Raw genomic sequence first — 17,370 nt, 5'->3', positions numbered from 1 at the left:
TAAAAATAAGGATTAAACTTTGTTTATCCCGAAGGTAAAAATGATATGCTCCTGTTGTTTAATTTGCATTTCTTTGCTTTCTAGTGAGATTGGTCATCTTTTCATATATTAACTGTTTTCAGTGTTTATTACATTCATTGCCTATTTTCTATTGACATTTACTTCTTTTCCTTGTTAATAAGAGCTGCTGATTTAGTGCCATCTTTAATTCCTTGTCTATTATGAGTCTAAAATATATTCTCCAATTTGACAATTGTCTTTGGGTGTTGAATATGTATGTTGTTTATTTGCTTGTTATGCTATTATTTTTTAAATGCATATAATCAAATAGATCATTTTCTTTCATGGTTTCTGGCTTTATTCATAGAAAATGCTTTTCAACTCTATTACAAAATTATTGAATTTTCTTCTAATAGATTATTTGTTCATGCATTCTAGCTCTTAATTCATCTGGAATTTATTTTTTGGACTGAGTGAAGTTGTGTATCTGTTCCCACTAAATATCTAGCCAATCATTTATATCTTTCTCACTGAATAAATGCCACCTTTCACCTATACTAACTTTTCAAATATATTTATATGTGAATTCCTTACTTTCTGTTTCACTGACTGTATTTTCATGTACCATGTAATTTTGCAACTTATGTTTAAATATCTTGTAGGGTAAGTCTGTTGCCATTACTATTGTTTAATATTTCTGATTACTCTCGTATTTATCTTCTTTCAAATGAACTTTAGAATTTCTCACTGTATACACAGATCAAAGAGATAATATTTTTGAATTTGAAAAACAATGTCAGTAATACCGAAGCTATTAAAATACATAGTACAGGTCTCTTTTTGATAAGTTTTGTTTTCTTAGGACTGAGTATTTGCTATATTCTGTGTATTTCTCATTAAATTTATTCTAAGGAATTTAATTTTTTCAGAAATGCCATGACTAATCATTTGTGATGATATTTTCTAGATGTTTTTATTTTGTACCACGTTAATTATTCCTCTATTCTAATAACTTTTCAGGTAATTTCCTTAGACGTTAGTTTGATCTACAAACAATGCTAGTTTTACCACATCTTTTCCATAATACCAACTCCTATGTTCCTGTATAATGGATTTTGCTAGCACTGTCTGAATCTTTGCCTTGTTCTTACACATTTGGGGGCATTTCTCTAGTGATTCACCATTAGGTTTAATCCTAGTTATTGTTGTTTTTTAATGGATATATTTATTTAGATGAAGATATGGCTTTACATGTGGACATAGACATATATGTAAACACTGAATAGAGAATTGCACTTTCAAATGCTCTTTTAGGAGTGAATACTGAAGTTGACCAAATACCTTTTTATCTAAAAATACTGTTTTACACTACTGAGACTTGTATAAAATATGACATTTGTGGATGAATTGTACCCCTCAGGATCTCATGTCAAGAAGCAAAGCTCAACAACACACCTCATACTATTCAGTTGAACAATTCAGTAAGTTCAGTGTCTGCTTAATTATCTACAGTTAAAGCATCCTCCTTTCCAATACCATTTGATACCTATTTAAGTTCAATTGAACATGTTCATTGGGTTTGAATTTAAATATGAAAGGATAGTTCATTTTTGTTTAAAAACATTTTTCCTTAAAATTACAACTCTTCCCATTCTTACAGCATCTTCGTCATTATATCCACTATGATGCCTTGATTCTGTTTCTTTCCTATAACAAACACAATGAATATAAAGAGATTTTAAGGATCTTTTTGCTTACCTCAAAAACGAAAATTCCTTCATAAGTTAAGATGTACTGAATTCTGAAGGATGTATACCTTCTAACTGAAAGCTTTTAATAGAAAGTTTATATATGAAAGAAATAAAGCCTCAACCTCTTATATTGAATGTAACTTGGTTTGTACTTTGAACCTAAGAGCCTGACAGCGAATGAAGCTTCTATTAGCTTCATTCTGAACAGAGGATGATATCCCAACATCAGAGACACAGACACTGATACAAACTGAATAGGTTTCCTCTTAGCCATTGACCTCTGTTGCTTGAGTCTGAGTTCAAAATAGAGCCTTTCATAAAATGTATGCTCGGTGCCTCATACTCTGTGCCAGACACTGCATTAATCTCCTTATAATTGTTAAATGCTGACATTGCCATAATTCTAGGATGCTGTTACTACTGTCATCCTCATTTTACAGCCAAGAAAACCAAAGTACAAGGAAGCGCAACCACTTACCCCATGTTGCTAAGAAGGGCAGCTCTTGGGTTTAATCCCAGATCAGCATGATTCTTGGTCCAGGGTCCTTTCCATTGTACTTGCTTCCTTAATTATGTTTATTTACCTATCCATGTCCTCACCCGTCTTCTCTTCCTGCCTTCTCCTGCAGGCCCGTGACCAAGGTATAGACGAAGAGGTGGAGTCATGCTTCACACGGCCATATCATGTTGGCAGCCATTCCTGGGTCTGGCTGTGGTGTTAATCTTCATGGGATCCACCATTGGCTGCCCTGCTCGTTGTGAGTGCTCTGCCCAGAACAAATCTGTTAGCTGCCACAGAAGGCGGCTGATCGCCATCCCAGAGGGCATTCCCATTGAGACCAAAATCTTGGACCTCAGCAAGAACAGGCTGAAAAGTGTCAACCCTGAGGAATTCATATCCTATCCTCTGCTGGAGGAGATAGATTTGAGTGACAACATCATTGCCAATGTGGAGCCAGGGGCTTTTAACAATCTCTTTAACCTTCGTTCTCTCCGCCTGAAAGGCAATCGCCTGAAACTGGTCCCTTTGGGAGTATTCACTGGACTATCCAACCTCACCAAGCTTGACATTAGTGAAAATAAGATTGTCATTTTACTCGACTACATGTTCCAGGACCTGCATAACCTGAAGTCTCTAGAGGTGGGGGACAATGATTTGGTTTATATATCACACAGAGCCTTCAGTGGGCTGCTGAGCTTGGAGCAGCTCACCCTGGAGAAATGCAACCTAACAGCAGTACCAACAGAAGCCCTTTCCCACCTCCGCAGCCTCATTAGCCTACATCTGAAGCATCTCAATATCAACAATATGCCCGTGTATGCCTTTAAAAGACTGTTCCACCTGAAACATCTAGAGATTGACTATTGGCCTTTACTGGATATGATGCCTGCCAATAGCCTCTATGGTCTCAACCTCACATCCCTTTCTATCACCAATACCAACCTGTCCACAGTCCCCTTCCTTGCCTTTAAACACCTGGTGTATCTGACCCACCTTAACCTCTCCTACAACCCCATCAGCACTATCGAAGCTGGCATGTTCTCTGACCTGATCCGCCTTCAGGAGCTGCACATAGTGGGCGCCCAGCTCCGCACCATTGAGCCTCACTCCTTCCAAGGGCTCCGCTTCCTTCGTGTGCTCAATGTGTCTCAGAACCTACTGGAAACTTTGGAAGAGAATGTCTTCTCCTCCCCTAGGGCTTTGGAGGTCCTGAGCATCAATAACAACCCACTGGCCTGTGACTGCCGTCTCCTCTGGATCCTGCAGCGGCATCCCACACTGCAGTTTGGGGGCCAGCAGCCCATGTGTGCCGGCCCTGACACCATCCGTGAGAGATCATTCAAGGATTTCCACAGCACTGCCCTCTCTTTTTACTTCACCTGCAAAAAACCCAAAATCCGTGACAAGAAGCTGCAGCATCTGCTAGTGGATGAAGGGCAGACGGTCCAGCTCGAATGCAGCGCTGATGGAGACCCTCAGCCTGTGATTTCCTGGGTGACACCTCGGAGGCGTTTTATCACCACCAAGTCCAATGGAAGAGCCACTGTGTTGGGCGATGGCACCTTGGAAATCCGCTTTGCCCAGGATCAAGACAGCGGGATGTATGTCTGCATCGCCAGCAATGCTGCAGGGAATGACACCTTCACGGCCTCTCTAACGGTGAAAGGATTCACCTCAGACCGCTTCCTTTATGCCAACAGGACCCCTATGTACATGACGGACTCCAATGACACCATGTCCAATGGCACCAATGCCAATACCTTTTCCCTGGACCTTAAAACAATACTGGTGTCTACGGCCATGGGCTGTTTCACATTCCTGGGAGTGGTTTTATTTTGTTTCCTCCTCCTTTTTGTGTGGAGCCGAGGCAAAGGCAAGCACAAAAACAGCATTGACCTCGAGTACGTGCCCCGAAAAAACAATGGTGCTGTTGTGGAAGGGGAGGTGGCTGGACCCAGGAGGTTCAACATGAAAATGATCTGAGGGTCTACTACTCACACACTTGTTTCTGTGTCGTCGTTGGTAACCAGTGAGACAGCTGGCACAGTAAAGTACTAGGGTAAAAGGTGGCCTCGTGCAGCTGACCCTGTGTCAAAGCAGGGTCCATGGAAGCAGGAGGACTTCTCATGGAGACTCTCCACCTAGAGGCAGGCAGACATATGTCAGAGCCCTTCACAGTGGGATACTAATTGTTTGCATTGCAAATATTGGCATTCTGGGGATCTCAGTAATGAACCTGAACCTTTGGCTCATGCTCATGGACAGTTACTCAACATTTTCTACCACTGCAAAAACAAAAGAAAAAAAAAAAAAGGAACAACCTACAATGTAGGATTTACATATTAAAAAGACGCATTTGTCTAAAACATACTCTACAGAAAAATTTGTATCTATGATTCTCATTTGTTAAAGCCTTGCATCATACCATATTGTTGATTCAGCACCACAAAGAAATCAATATATTCTTTACTCTTTTTTTGAAACATATATGCTGTATATGTTTTAAAGCAATATGAATGAGAGGTTGTGCTTTTAGTTACTCACCATTATAGATCCAAGTGTGATTTCACTTTCCTTTACATAGAGATGACCCTGAGACTAGATCCCTGGAGCTATGGGCGGAGATATGCAGAATGATGCATTTGTCTGATGTAGGAAGCCAAGAAATAGGGCCCAAGGAAAAACTGCTCAACTCTGTTAACTTCTGTTACTATAAATAAAGGCATGTGCCTAGTTTTGATACAGAATGGAATATTTTTTATACTTGTGATATCACACTGGACCAGTTTACTGTAACAAAGCCCTCGGTTTCTCTGGAAGATTATATGCCACTAGTTGTACCTGTAAAATGCAAGGTAGGTGTTAATGATGAAGATGGTCCATTTAAACACAACTTGGTTTTACTTTCATCAGTTGCTACTAATGGGTTAATAGGAAGAGCACATAGTTGTTGTACATACTTATAGGGTAATATTTACCTTGTAGTGGAGATCAAGAATTGGAATGTATAAAAGCCCTGTGGATAAAAAGGAGTCCTTCTCAGATGCTGACACAAACCAAGGTGATACAGACACAACGTGATATTAACACAACCAAGGATCTGTTATAATGATAGTTGCTTGAAGGCTGGATTATGGCCAAAGGAAATATCCAGCTACCACTCTGATGTTTTCTATTCAAATATTTACTGTATGTACAGTATTACCTTGAATAGGTAACTTCAGAGTTTTTTCCTTCTTTTTAGCTTAAAAATTATCTTGTGTACACAGGAGTCTGTCTCATTTTTAAAGAGGTGAGGAGAACAAGGTGAATTAAAAAGCACTTAAGTTTTTTCTCTACTCAGTAGAGGAAAAAACTAATTTCAAGAGCCCTACAAATAGGTTAAATTGTGCAGATACTTTTACCTCTCTGACCCAAGGATCTGTCCAATTCAATTTGTATTAACGATTGTTACTCAAAGTTAAAGCATTATAGAGTTTTGTTTCATTTTGTTAATGGCATCCAGCCACTACCACCAGTGACGTGGTTCAAATAAGACATAATTCCATTCAGATAAATGTTTGGTGAAGCTTTCAAGGCATATATTCATATGATCTGAAAAAGCACTGAATACAGAATGTATTCAAGAAATGTGATCTATTTAATCAGCAAAGGACAGATAGGAAATGTCTATACTTTGTACATTTTGAGAGGTACCTGAAAAGGAGCCCTCTTTTAGACAGTGAATGGGAAGTGTCTGAGGTTTGTTTCTTGACAGATCTGCCTGGGGGTTTGACTTTCAAAAAGCTGGCTTTTTTTTTTAAGCATTTGAAATTTTGAGGAGCTTTGATAAAATTAAATTGACCCCAATAAAAAAGTGACAGGTCCAGAAATTGTTTTGCCAATTGGATAGTAGCACAGTTAAGCCCCTTTCTCCCTTAATAAAGGGTGGAATTGAGACAGAAAGATTGAAGAATTGCCTGTTTAAGTCATTTTTCATTTGACTTTCCTAATGACTATCATAGATCTTTTAGAAATTCATTTTCCACTTATGGAAATTACTTTATATTACATATCCAATAATACAAATCAAGACTTCTCTGCAATTTCTATTTCTTGTGTGCAGGTGGAATGGGGTCTTTCAAACAGAAAAGAGAAAGTGGAGAGCTAGTCTTCCAGAACTTAATAGGAAATATTTCATCTTAATTTTGCAACATTGTATTTGCAACTAATTGTCCAACAATAAGAGAAACATCAAGCAATTAATAAAAAGGGCTTTGTGATGATAACTGCTATTTTCTGTTAAAATAAAAGTTGACCAAAAATATCTTAGTCAAATGAAATTGAATTAAAGTTAACCTGTCCATGAAAAGATTAAGTTAAGAGATTTTGTGATTATTCCATTGTTAGAAGAGAGACTATTCTTTCAGGGGCTTCCATACTCTTATCTGTGGAACAGGTATTTAAGATATTAATAAGCACTCCTCCAAAAAAGAGATTGGACAGACTACTAAATTGGGAAAACACTGTGTTCTTTAACCACCTCTTGACACTCAAAATATACATGAGCCTAATCCTCTGTAAAAAAGTCCTGTAAAAAAGAATTCTGTTTAATATTGCTCACCTTAGGGTTTCTCTATAATTTATTTGAGTGCAAAGCTCTTCCTTTTCTGATATAACTGTTAACATCTCAAAAAACTGGCGTTCTGTCAAACCCAGTTTGGTCAACACTGGACTAAAATAATGCTCTTCTGAAATATTCCTAAACTTAGTGTTTCCACTGAAGAGTAAAATTACAATGTGAATCGGGCTCCAATAGATTCCAAAAAAATATATCAGCTGCACAAGTGATCTGATCATAAGAATGTATTGGCCAGGTATTTCTAGGAGAATCTGCTACTTTCCGCCAGAAACATCACAGTAATGGACTTATAGTAATTAAATGGTTACTTAATTTTCTCCATTCTCACTAGGAGTGCAGATCTTGGGTTCCTTTGTATATCTGTAAAGCTTCAACCATGGGTTCCATTATCTAATACTAGGGGTTAGTACGTAGTTATACACAAAGAATGTTCCGTTATGGTTTTAAATTACCTCTTTGTTATGGCAAAAGTGGACCATGGTAGAGAATAACAGCTCAGAGAGAACATGGGCTAAATTCTCTCCTAGGTAGACCTCTCTGAGTCAACCTCTTTCCAGGAGATTTGTCTTAAAGTATCCCAAGAAGAAATACAGTTGTTTGGCTCAGCACTTAGTTCTGTGTTGACCAATTCCGGTGTGTGTGTTGAATGTTGTGTGTGTGTGTGTGTGTGTGTGTATACATACACATATATAAATAAATCATTTTACATAAATGTTTATTTTTCTCTAGGCATTAAACCTCTAGAAGAACAAATTCTCTGATTAGAGCTCTAAAAGTCTGAGAGAATTGGTCCATGTCTCCAAATGCCTAAAATGCTTATTACCAGAGTAAGGTAATTCACCTAACAATCTGGTTTAGTGTCCCCAGTAAGGGATTTCTACTTGTCCAAATTCTCCTAGTACTCACTTTTTAAAACTTCATCTCATTTTCATTGCATTTATAACTATGAGCTTTCCAAATAATCTCCAAATCTGAAAATGAAAACCAAGAATTGCCAAGATTTACACATCCTAGTTCCTGAGGACATTTGTCAAATTTCTGGTTTTGCTCAAGCTTCCCAGAAATTTTATCATCAACAACTCCCCAGTAGTATGAAGGCATTCAGATTTGCTCTACAGTGTCAAGGATGAATTCTTTTTTCATTGTTCTGTCAAGGATTTTTTCTCCTCAGTTCTCAGAGAAGCCCAGAAGTTATATAATCTTCTATGACTTTAAAAAAAAAAAAAAAAAAGATTATTTAAATCTCGCCTGCATTGAAGCCTGACTTTTGTCACTTTCCATGACTCAAGTAGGAATAAATATATTTCTATTTTAGAAAGTACAAAAGAGAGGATATGATCTTGGAGAAGAAAAAATTGAGTACAGCCTCATGTAAATTAACTTACCCTTCCAGGTTCTCCCTTCCTCTCTGGGTCAAAACATTTAACTTCAGGGACTGTGCTCAGAAGCTGTTCAGCAACAGGTAATATGTCATGATGCTTTCTAGGAAGGAAAAAAAATACATCATTTTCAGCATAGAAGACTAAGACGTGACAAAAAGACATTATTGAGGGTTTAAAGAAAGGTTAGAAGGAGATACTTGGATCCATTTTAATTCCATATCCTCTACTGATAAAATTTATAGTTACTATCTTCTGAGAAAGAACCCTAAATCATGTTCGTCTTTAAATTTAGGTTCTGTTTTATCCCTGTTTCCGATGTACTGGTCACCTTTATGTAGCTCATACGATCTATTCCAAATGGATTTTGTAGCATATGAATCGAGTAACAGGACCTTTGGGGCCAAAGTCATTCATTTTACTTGGTACTTAGGTAAAGATACACTAATTCATTCTATTTGGTACTTAGGTAAAGATACATCATTCTTTATTACTAAGATTAGGTTCTAGCAACATTCCCCATTGGACTAGTATATCATATGCCTGATTATTTCCATGGATTTTCCACCATTGTCTTTGGGAGCTCTGTCCTTTTTGCTAAAATCCTTGATAGTTTCTGATTGAGGAGTTTTAAAGTTTCTTTGCCTTTTTGTGTGGGAAGCCTTGAGGAATGAAGTATTATCTGGCTTGTTGATCTCAGAATTACATTCATTGGTTAGGCACCTGCCTGATGTTTTGGCAAACACCTGATGAATCTTTTACTGTCCCCTTAGCTCCTTCAAAAGCCATTCCCAAGAGAGCACTCTCATTCTCACTGAAAGTATGGTGACAGGGAAAGGACAACTTCACAATTTAAGTCTATAAGATCAAAATGATAGCTGATTTGCTGTGATATTCAGCTAAGGTAACAAAACTGGGTCTAGAGGCTGTAAAAGTCTAGATTTGCAAGGTTTCACCAACTAAACTACACTTTAAATCAACAATGATGGGTTTTCAAATCTGAAATTGGTTGGTCTGTTTTGGGAGCAATGTGGCTCTACTTCTCAAACAAATGATAGAGAATGAAAACCGTTCATCATGTGTTAGTTTTGCCTATGATAAAATGTTTGCAGCAAATAGATATATAAGTATATATTATATATATATAAGATGAAGAGGTTTGTAAGAGATTTATTTTCCTAAAACAGACCTGGAGCTGATGTTCCTCTTTCAAAATACGGGAATCTGATCAGGACACACATGCATGTGCCGCGGACTGCCCTTCTCGGTTTGCCAAGATCTTTAACACCACCTTTCCCTCCTCCGCCCCCATCTCCCTGGAGAAGATCCCGAATGGGAAGGAGGAAGAGAGCAGGGACTACACAGTCCCCTGAGACAGCCCACAAAGAGGAAAGCTTTGGTATCCCCCATTCCTGCCTCCTTTCCTGAGACCACAATTGAAATAATCCCTCATTCTCCAGCTCTGCCCTCCTCTGCAGTGTCATCTCCCTGCGGCTGTCACACCTCATCAATGAATGCTCTCTCTCCAGGGATGTCTTCCTTCATTGGTACTCAGAAATTTTAGGGTAATTGTTAAAGTGGAAATTGCTTTAAAAAAATAAAAAATAAATAAAAAAGCTCCAGCCTATCTCACATAACACTTTATAGTTAAACCTTACCATTCACATAATCACAAGCTGACAGCACTCTGCAGGTTGAGTGATTCTATTTTTTTTTTCTCTTCTAGAAGCAGGTGGGTTGATATAATGCCAGCCCTAAATAGAAGCTTTATTTATAGTCTTAGCAGAATGAGAAAAGAGCTGGCATAATCAAGAGTGTATTGCATATTTTAAGGAAGGCTTTACCTTTAATATGCAAAGTAGCCATTAGAAGACAACAGAAATGCAAATTTACATTCTATTAAAATTGGCTAGCTGTATTAATTCTAGTAAAGTTCAAAAGATAACTTTCTATACTGAAAATGGGTCAAAGATTTTATGTCTACTCTATAGGAACAACAACAACAAAATCCAGAAATTTGTTGCCATTTTAACTTTCTTCATTGGGTGCACACCTCCTATTCTAATCTGCTTTAATTCTTTAATCTCCACTACAATATAATCAGTACAATCCATAATATCACATAATCAACAATAAGGACTAAGCAGGAGATTAACTTGCAAAGATGAAGAAAAACCTCTCATATTATTTGTAACAATATGTGTTTAGCAAGGCACTGATTCATATACAAATTTATGTGATAGTAAGAGATGGGAACTGAGTCACAAACTTTGTTTAGAGGCTACTTGGAAGAAAACATATTCTTTTCCTCCGTAGTTATAAAATTAGGCGTGTTAAACACATGGGTTGCTTGATATGCAAGTCAATTGTCTTGTTTTTTTCCCTGTTTGGAATGCCCAAAATCAAAATTTAAAAGCTTTTGTTTATATATACATATATAAATATGTGGGAGAGGGTGGTTTGATTTAAGTGTTTAAAATATAAGTGTTTTAAAAACTGATATGCTTGAGCAGGAGGGAAAAAGAAAAAAAAAACAGAATGTGTGTCTGTGCTTTTCTTTGATTTTTTTTTTTTTTATCAAAATCTTATTCTGGAACATCCCATGATTGGAAGCTACTAATAACCTACCAAACTTTTTTGGTGTTTTTAAATGCCTGACAGTTTTTATTCTCAAAATTTAGTGCTCATGACAAAAGTATCTCAATTTAGGTTGGTGTCTTATTGACTATTATTGATTTATTGTTGTGGGCATGTTTTTTAACATGTAAAACAAATTAACTTATTTTATTAATACGTAAAATAAGTTAAGAAAACATGTTTTCTTTATGGATGTAAAGGGCTTAAGCATCTGACATCTCAGTTAAATCCATTCGGGTATTATTAACAGATGTAGTAAAAGGCAACTGGAATCATACATCAGAAAAAAATTTCCTTATTGAGAGAGGCAGGTTATATAAACCTTATCAGAAACACAAGGTTGCTTACCTATCTTTAGCACTGTTACTAGATCGAATAATCTAATAATCTTCAGTTAAGGAAGAAGCAGATCCAGTGGAATCTGATTCTAATGCCAGGGTAGGTGGACACCACTCAGAGCAAAAATCAGAAACCAAGCTGTTAGGCTCTTCCTATGCAAAATTACCAAGAGGCCATGGTTTGGTCTGCTGGATACCCCAATATAAGTAATATTGACACACTAGAAAAAATAATCTATTTTAGTGAAGATAAATCCTGTATCACTTGAAAAATTATCAAATTCATTTGACTTGGTTACATGAGCAAGTAATGGGCATGACTTTAGGCATGAAAACATTTAGTTTTTCTCAGTTACTTTTCACTCAGCCAACTATCAGTGATTCAAGACACTATCCTATAAGATAGGAAGGCACAACAAATTTTACAAAGAAAGATCACTCGTCTTCAGGCAAATTGGTAACAAGGGAAGAGAAGGCTGTCTAGCATTAAAGAGTGAAAGAATTAAAAATGTAGAAACTGCACTTGGGCACTTTTTCTGTTGAACACAAAGGGGCTCTCTCTCTCTCTCTGTTTCTCCTCACCTTTAGTACTTAAGGGAATGGGCTTCAGGGAGCTGTGCTCAGGTAGCTATCATCCTATGATACCACCTTCTTGCTCTGTAGCTTGTTAGATACCTTCCTGGGAAGGAGTAAGTGGAGGAGGAGGCACCAAACTGATAGGACTAGTACCTGGAAGTCTTGATATAGGACAAGATTCACATATATGAAGCAGGTGAATTGCTTCTTTAATTGAAAAATGAAGAGCTTGCCACCAGAGAGGGATTTCCTTCTCCCTGAAGATTTTTTACTCATGCCAAAGCTGCTTGGGTAAGAGTCCCATCCTGACAATGTGACTTTCATTTTACACTATTAAACTATGTGACTATGTGACTAAAATAAATTATCCATGAACAGAATTTCATGAACGTGTTGAGCATACCCTTCTGCCAATGAATACATCACAAGTTAGGTTGGCCAGTAAACACACTGATAAGGGAGAAGATGATTTTAGTACTTTGGGACTTCTTTTACAGTGGGAAGAAGGTAACATCACTAAGTCAGATTTTTAAATGAAAACTGAATGTACTTTTAACGCAGCCCGTCTTCTGGCTCTACTTACAAAGACACTCTGGCCATGCGCTGCTATGTAAATTTGGAAGCCCATCATAGATTTTTTCTTTCTGAGGTTTCCCCGCCCCTCCCTCTCCATTTTCCTCAGTTATGAGCATACTGCTCTAGCTGGCTGGATGTTAATTTTTCTGTCATTTAATATAGTCAAAATAAATACTTTGATTCCTACCTACTCCCTTTAAGGCAGATAAGTTTATTATAGAACCAATACTCTTAATTACCTTGTTGTCAGAACTAAAACCTAGGACATGCAGATTTAGGTGGCATAAGGCCAAGTAAAGGAGGATTTGAGAAACCTTAGTGGAATTTCTAAAAGGAAATTCACCTAGAAATTCTGCTACTAACTGGTAGAAAACCTGAAAACACTGGTTTCTAGAGCTTGTCACTGTGGTGCTTTTCATCAGTGCTTTTAGACAACTACATGCAAAAGTATATCCTTCTATCAAAAAATTGGACTGAGAAGGAAACCTGTTGGTATAACTATGTAGACATTGTTTTATTGCATAATACTCTGATCTGAGTAGGTCAGAATGTTGGGACCTGTCAATAAATCTAAGTAGTACATATATTTCAAAGCAGATACACACACATACAACTAAGAGAAATAATAAAAGGCAGATAGAAAACATGTATCTTATCTGAGGATTCTCACCATTCTCCTTGGCCTCTAATAAGGAAAACTAAGAACAGAACTCAATCACTAAGAAGTCAGGGTCTGAGAGATGAAAATCCAAGCAGAGTCTCCATAAAAAAAAAAAAAAAATATACTCCTCTATAGATTACCTCTTTGCTTGGAAGATCCAAATCTTATATGTGATTGCAAAAGTGACATCTATATTCAATATATTGAATAATCTTGTTCACTGTCACATTTGGAAATAAATTTGTTTACCAGACCTCCCTCCCCCACTTCTGAGGCAGAGGTAACATTGATATGAGCCTTATTTAACTGCAGCATCACTGCTCATATTCTTCCTAAGCATAAGAGCTCAAGCATGCTAGCACCTAGCATGGAGGCAATTCACTACATTTAACCAATTCCTTTAGCCCTGGGCTATTAGCTGGATGTACAAGAGACTAATAGATTACATCTATTATTCCTATGTATATGCAGGGCTCTCATGAAAGTTAAACACATCCTTAAACACACACACAGATCCATACCATGGCATCCAGAATTTCTTATGCCTCAATGTATATCAAACATCCTCTTGGAAATGAATTCACTGAGCACAAAACAAATATGTAATGCAAAGTGACTACCCAGTCAGCTCCACCATCTTGATTTATATAAGCTCTTCTATCTTAGCAACACCTGCAGGGTCAGTTGCTGCTGCTTCAGGTCTCAAGAGCCTTCTATGGCACTGAATAAGAAATTAATAAGGTATTAATGCAGGGCTGGCTTCAATTCATGGAAGCTCTTTCCAATCCTGAGTCTTCTGGGGTAAAAAAAATAATAAATTAGTTCACAGACACAAAGTAACTGAAAAGTGTTTACTGGCTGGTTAGTCTAGAGAAGACTAGTTCATTTAGTTCAATGTATTTTAAGAACAGCATTTGATAAGATCTGGATAGCACACGCTTTTCAAATGAATGGCAATGAGAAAATAGGTATATACAAGATAATTTAACTTCAAAGGAAAATGGATCATATTTATGTATCACTGCCTCTAATACTCGTCTTCGTAATTCAGGTTCCAAACTAATAAGTACACAAATTCTTTATTAAAAATTATTTTAAATGTATGTTTATATCCTTTTAAATGCTGCCAGTATCAACTCAAATACATGCCCACAGGAAATTCAGGAATCTACTTAACTCTTTCCTTTTTATCCTTGATTAGAAATTGCAAATCAGATTTCTCCAGCTTTTGTTTTAAAATATTTAGGAATTTTAATTTTCCATTTATCCAAGCACAATCTCCTTTCATTTGTTTATCCATCCATCTGTCCATCTATGCATCCATCTGTCCATCCATCCATCCATCTAATCATGCAACAGCTACTGAGTATGCATTATCATAGTAACTTAACAGCACATCAATGAATAAAGTCATTATCAAACTGTGGTCCAAACTTTATTCCTGCATTTCTCCACTTTAACTTCTTGACTTCCAATGTGATCACAACCTATTTCTCATTCTATCATCCAAATCATGTGGTTTAGAGATGGGCCATAGTGTCCAACTGGCCAGGTACTAATCTGGCTTTAGGGACCTACCTGCTTTAATGATCCACTCTCAGGGAGTCAGAATAGTTAAGTACTAAAAAAACAAGGATCTGGGGGTAAGAGTCCCCAGGGCTCTGTCACCGGATTCATGTTTTTTTTTGTTTTTGTTTTTGTTTTTTATGAGCAAGCTACTTAACATCTCTGCATCCCCATCTCTCAACATGACCATAACCCTACCTACCTCACAAGGGTGCTGTGAGGATTACCATGAAAGCATGAGGAAGTGGTACGTAGAACTGGAGACATATTACAAAGGTGCTACAGGATTTAGAGTTGGTTGGATAGTTTTTGAGTATGAACCCCTCTACCCCTGGGAGTCCCCAGATCTGCCAGGTTATGTCAACTCCTTTTACACTAGATTCTAAAATGGCATGGACCATCAATTGGCTTTATTTATCTTTAATATAAGCTCTACAAGATTTATCGCAAACCCCACTCTTTGAGAGACACTGGCTTGGGAAAATGATTAAACTAATTTTAACAAAGGAGAATAAAATGATTCACTTCCAGGTGCTGGGGGTGGGGGAACAGTTATTTATTTCAATATGATACAAAAGTTTGAATGGATAACTTCCAGGGGATGCATTTTATTGGAGAAATGTATTGCCTAGGGCTTACTGTTATTTTTAGTTTGACTCCCCAGCTTTCTGGACCATTGTCTTAACATACATCCCCTTTTCCCTTTCAGTGGAAGGGAAGCTATAATCCTCCTTGTTTTGTGATGATTCTTTTAATGAAGTCTGTTTTGCTCAAAGGACAAATTCTTTTCAAAAACTATTGTAATTATTTTCTTAGAGGGCCATTTTTAATTGCCGTATTGTTTATTAGCTAAGCCCTATTGTCCTGGTGTCCTTCCTAACTGTCAGTTGCTTTAAAACACAGGGGTGGGAGGGGGGAGCTGATAAGCACATTGTTGTAATTGATTTGTATGTTTGAATTGTCTTATCAGAAAACAAGGTTATGAATTTCATCTGTTGAGACACAAAAATAAAATAATTTCCTAAAAAGATTGTATTTTGTTCTTGAATGTTCCAAAGTAGCATTTATTCCTCTTTTAATGTTTCATTAATAGTGTTTCATTATTCATCGTATTATAATGAAGCTTAGCCTTCTCCTGTTTTCAGTGGTATCTCTCAATTCTTTTTTTATATGTAGTTGGGAAAGAATAAAATAAAATTGTTCAAGATTTAGAACTGAAAGAAATCAAGAAGAGCCCATTCTCAGGGATCTGCTACTCAAGGCCGACCATGGAATTACCCAAGACAAGCAGGTTTGAAGAAAGGCCTTCTAAGCTGTATGATAACATGACCTATTTTTTTCCCCGCCAGTGGAAAATGTTACTTCAAGTAATAGAAAATAACCAGGAAATATTATTTTTATCACTCAGGAAACTCTTGAAAATTATATGAAAATAACTGAGCTTGATTTAAAAAAAAAAATCTCTGGGCCAAGATTCTGCCATAATAATTTAGAGTAATTCTGCCATAATAATTTAGAGTAATACCTCTCCCAAAACCACATTGAAAATTGAGCTTGGGCTGTCACAACAAAGTATCATAGATTGGGTGGTTTAAACAACAGAAATTTATTTCTCACAGTTCTGGAAGCTGGGAAGTCCAAGATAAAGGTGTTGGAAGGGCCAGTGTGGTGAGAGCTCTCCCCTTGGGTCACAGACAGCTACTTTCTCACTGTGTCCTCAGGTACCCTGCCTTTCCGTGGTGCATGCACTGGAAGAGAGGAAGATACCTTCTTCTCTTTTTTTATAAGGCCTATCAATTCTCTCAGATTAGGACCCTACCCTTGTGACCTCATTTAATCTTAATTTCCTCCTAGAGGAAAAATTAAATTAAATTAAATTTAAATTTAAATTAAATTAAATTTTAAAATAAAATAAAATTCAAAAAATTAAATTAAAATTAAATTCCTCCTATCTCCAAATACAGCATACTGGGGGTTAGGGCTTCAGCATATGCATTTGGGAGGGGAGAGCAGGGACACAATTCAGTCCACAGCAGTTGCTTTCTGCACATTAATCAAAGTGCTACATCACCCTTCTTGATCATGAGCATGAGAGATGATATATAATATTAGGAAGGCAAGTTAGGAAAGTTGACATAAACAAGTCAAGATGCATTGAAAAAGGATTTCAACTACTAGCAAAGATTCCTTTCCTTGTTTTACTTAACATTACTACTCCTTGACTCTTCAAGACTCTGGTCTAGTTGTTATTTTCTGCAATCACATATGACTGCTCATTCTATAGCACCAAACTTTTTCAAGACTTCTGTGTCTTCTGATTTCTCACAATACCCTCAGGGTTCTATTACCATTTGTCAAAAATCTTAATCTCTTAAATTTCTTTCTTCTATGATACCATTAGTTAACTTGTTTCTGGAATACCTATCCCTTGTCTGATGCTCCTCTATTTTGACTGTGACCTCCCTCTCCATCCACTCAAAAAAGCCTTATACAGAGTCTATTTCAAGGAAAAAGATATGACAATATTATTTTCATGATCCAAAATTTACTCATACTCCAGGTCACCTGTACCATTTTCAAGATAATATTGGTTCACACATGGGAGCCAAGCGATGGCCTATTTGCTTGTTCTCAATAGTTATTTTAGTGTGGAAAGGGTAATCAAAATGCTCTGTTTAAACAAGCACAACAGCATTTGCTATGACCATTTGCTTGACCTGAAGAGTCCTGATGAATAAAATGTAGAAACACAAACTATGTATT

General features: G+C 37.0%; 2 protein-coding genes across 21 annotated transcripts in view; one reads left to right on the top strand and one right to left on the bottom strand.

Moving 5' to 3' along the window:
* The window catches only part of LINGO2 (leucine rich repeat and Ig domain containing 2), a 1,132,704-nt gene extending 1,117,069 nt beyond the window's left edge, over window positions 1-15,635 (top strand). For all 11 annotated transcript variants that reach the window (XM_077912220.1, XM_077912219.1, XM_077912211.1 and 8 more), the window contains one exon: window positions 2,381-15,635. In XM_077912220.1, coding sequence (XP_077768346.1) covers window positions 2,416-4,236 — 1,821 coding nt within the window. In that variant the 5' untranslated portion in view covers window positions 2,381-2,415 and the 3' untranslated portion in view covers window positions 4,237-15,635. The remainder of the gene's footprint in view (window positions 1-2,380) is intronic.
* The window catches only part of LOC144322332 (uncharacterized), a 360,447-nt gene that overhangs the window by 45,118 nt on the left and 297,959 nt on the right, over window positions 1-17,370 (bottom strand). For 5 of the 10 annotated variants that reach the window (XM_077912229.1, XM_077912227.1, XM_077912228.1 and 2 more), the window contains exons 3-6: window positions 8,260-8,356; window positions 5,232-5,269; window positions 4,252-4,394; window positions 2,230-3,632 (exon numbers count right to left, since the gene is read on the bottom strand). In XM_077912229.1, the coding sequence (XP_077768355.1) occupies window positions 3,589-3,632; window positions 4,252-4,394; window positions 5,232-5,269; window positions 8,260-8,356 (322 nt within the window). In that variant the 3' untranslated portion in view covers window positions 2,230-3,588. Of the gene's footprint in view, window positions 1-4; window positions 1,708-2,229; window positions 3,633-4,251; window positions 4,395-4,797; window positions 5,095-5,231; window positions 5,270-8,259; window positions 8,357-17,370 lie in introns of those variants that run through there. The other 5 variants (XR_013387968.1, XR_013387970.1, XR_013387969.1 and 2 more) reach the window with 3 other exon arrangements.

Source organism: Canis aureus, chromosome 10, assembly GCF_053574225.1.
Source record: "Canis aureus isolate CA01 chromosome 10, VMU_Caureus_v.1.0, whole genome shotgun sequence".
NCBI lineage: Eukaryota > Metazoa > Chordata > Mammalia > Carnivora > Canidae > Canis > Canis aureus.
The sequence above is the reverse complement of the archived record's forward strand: the minus strand, read 5'-3'. Positions and strand labels throughout refer to the sequence as shown.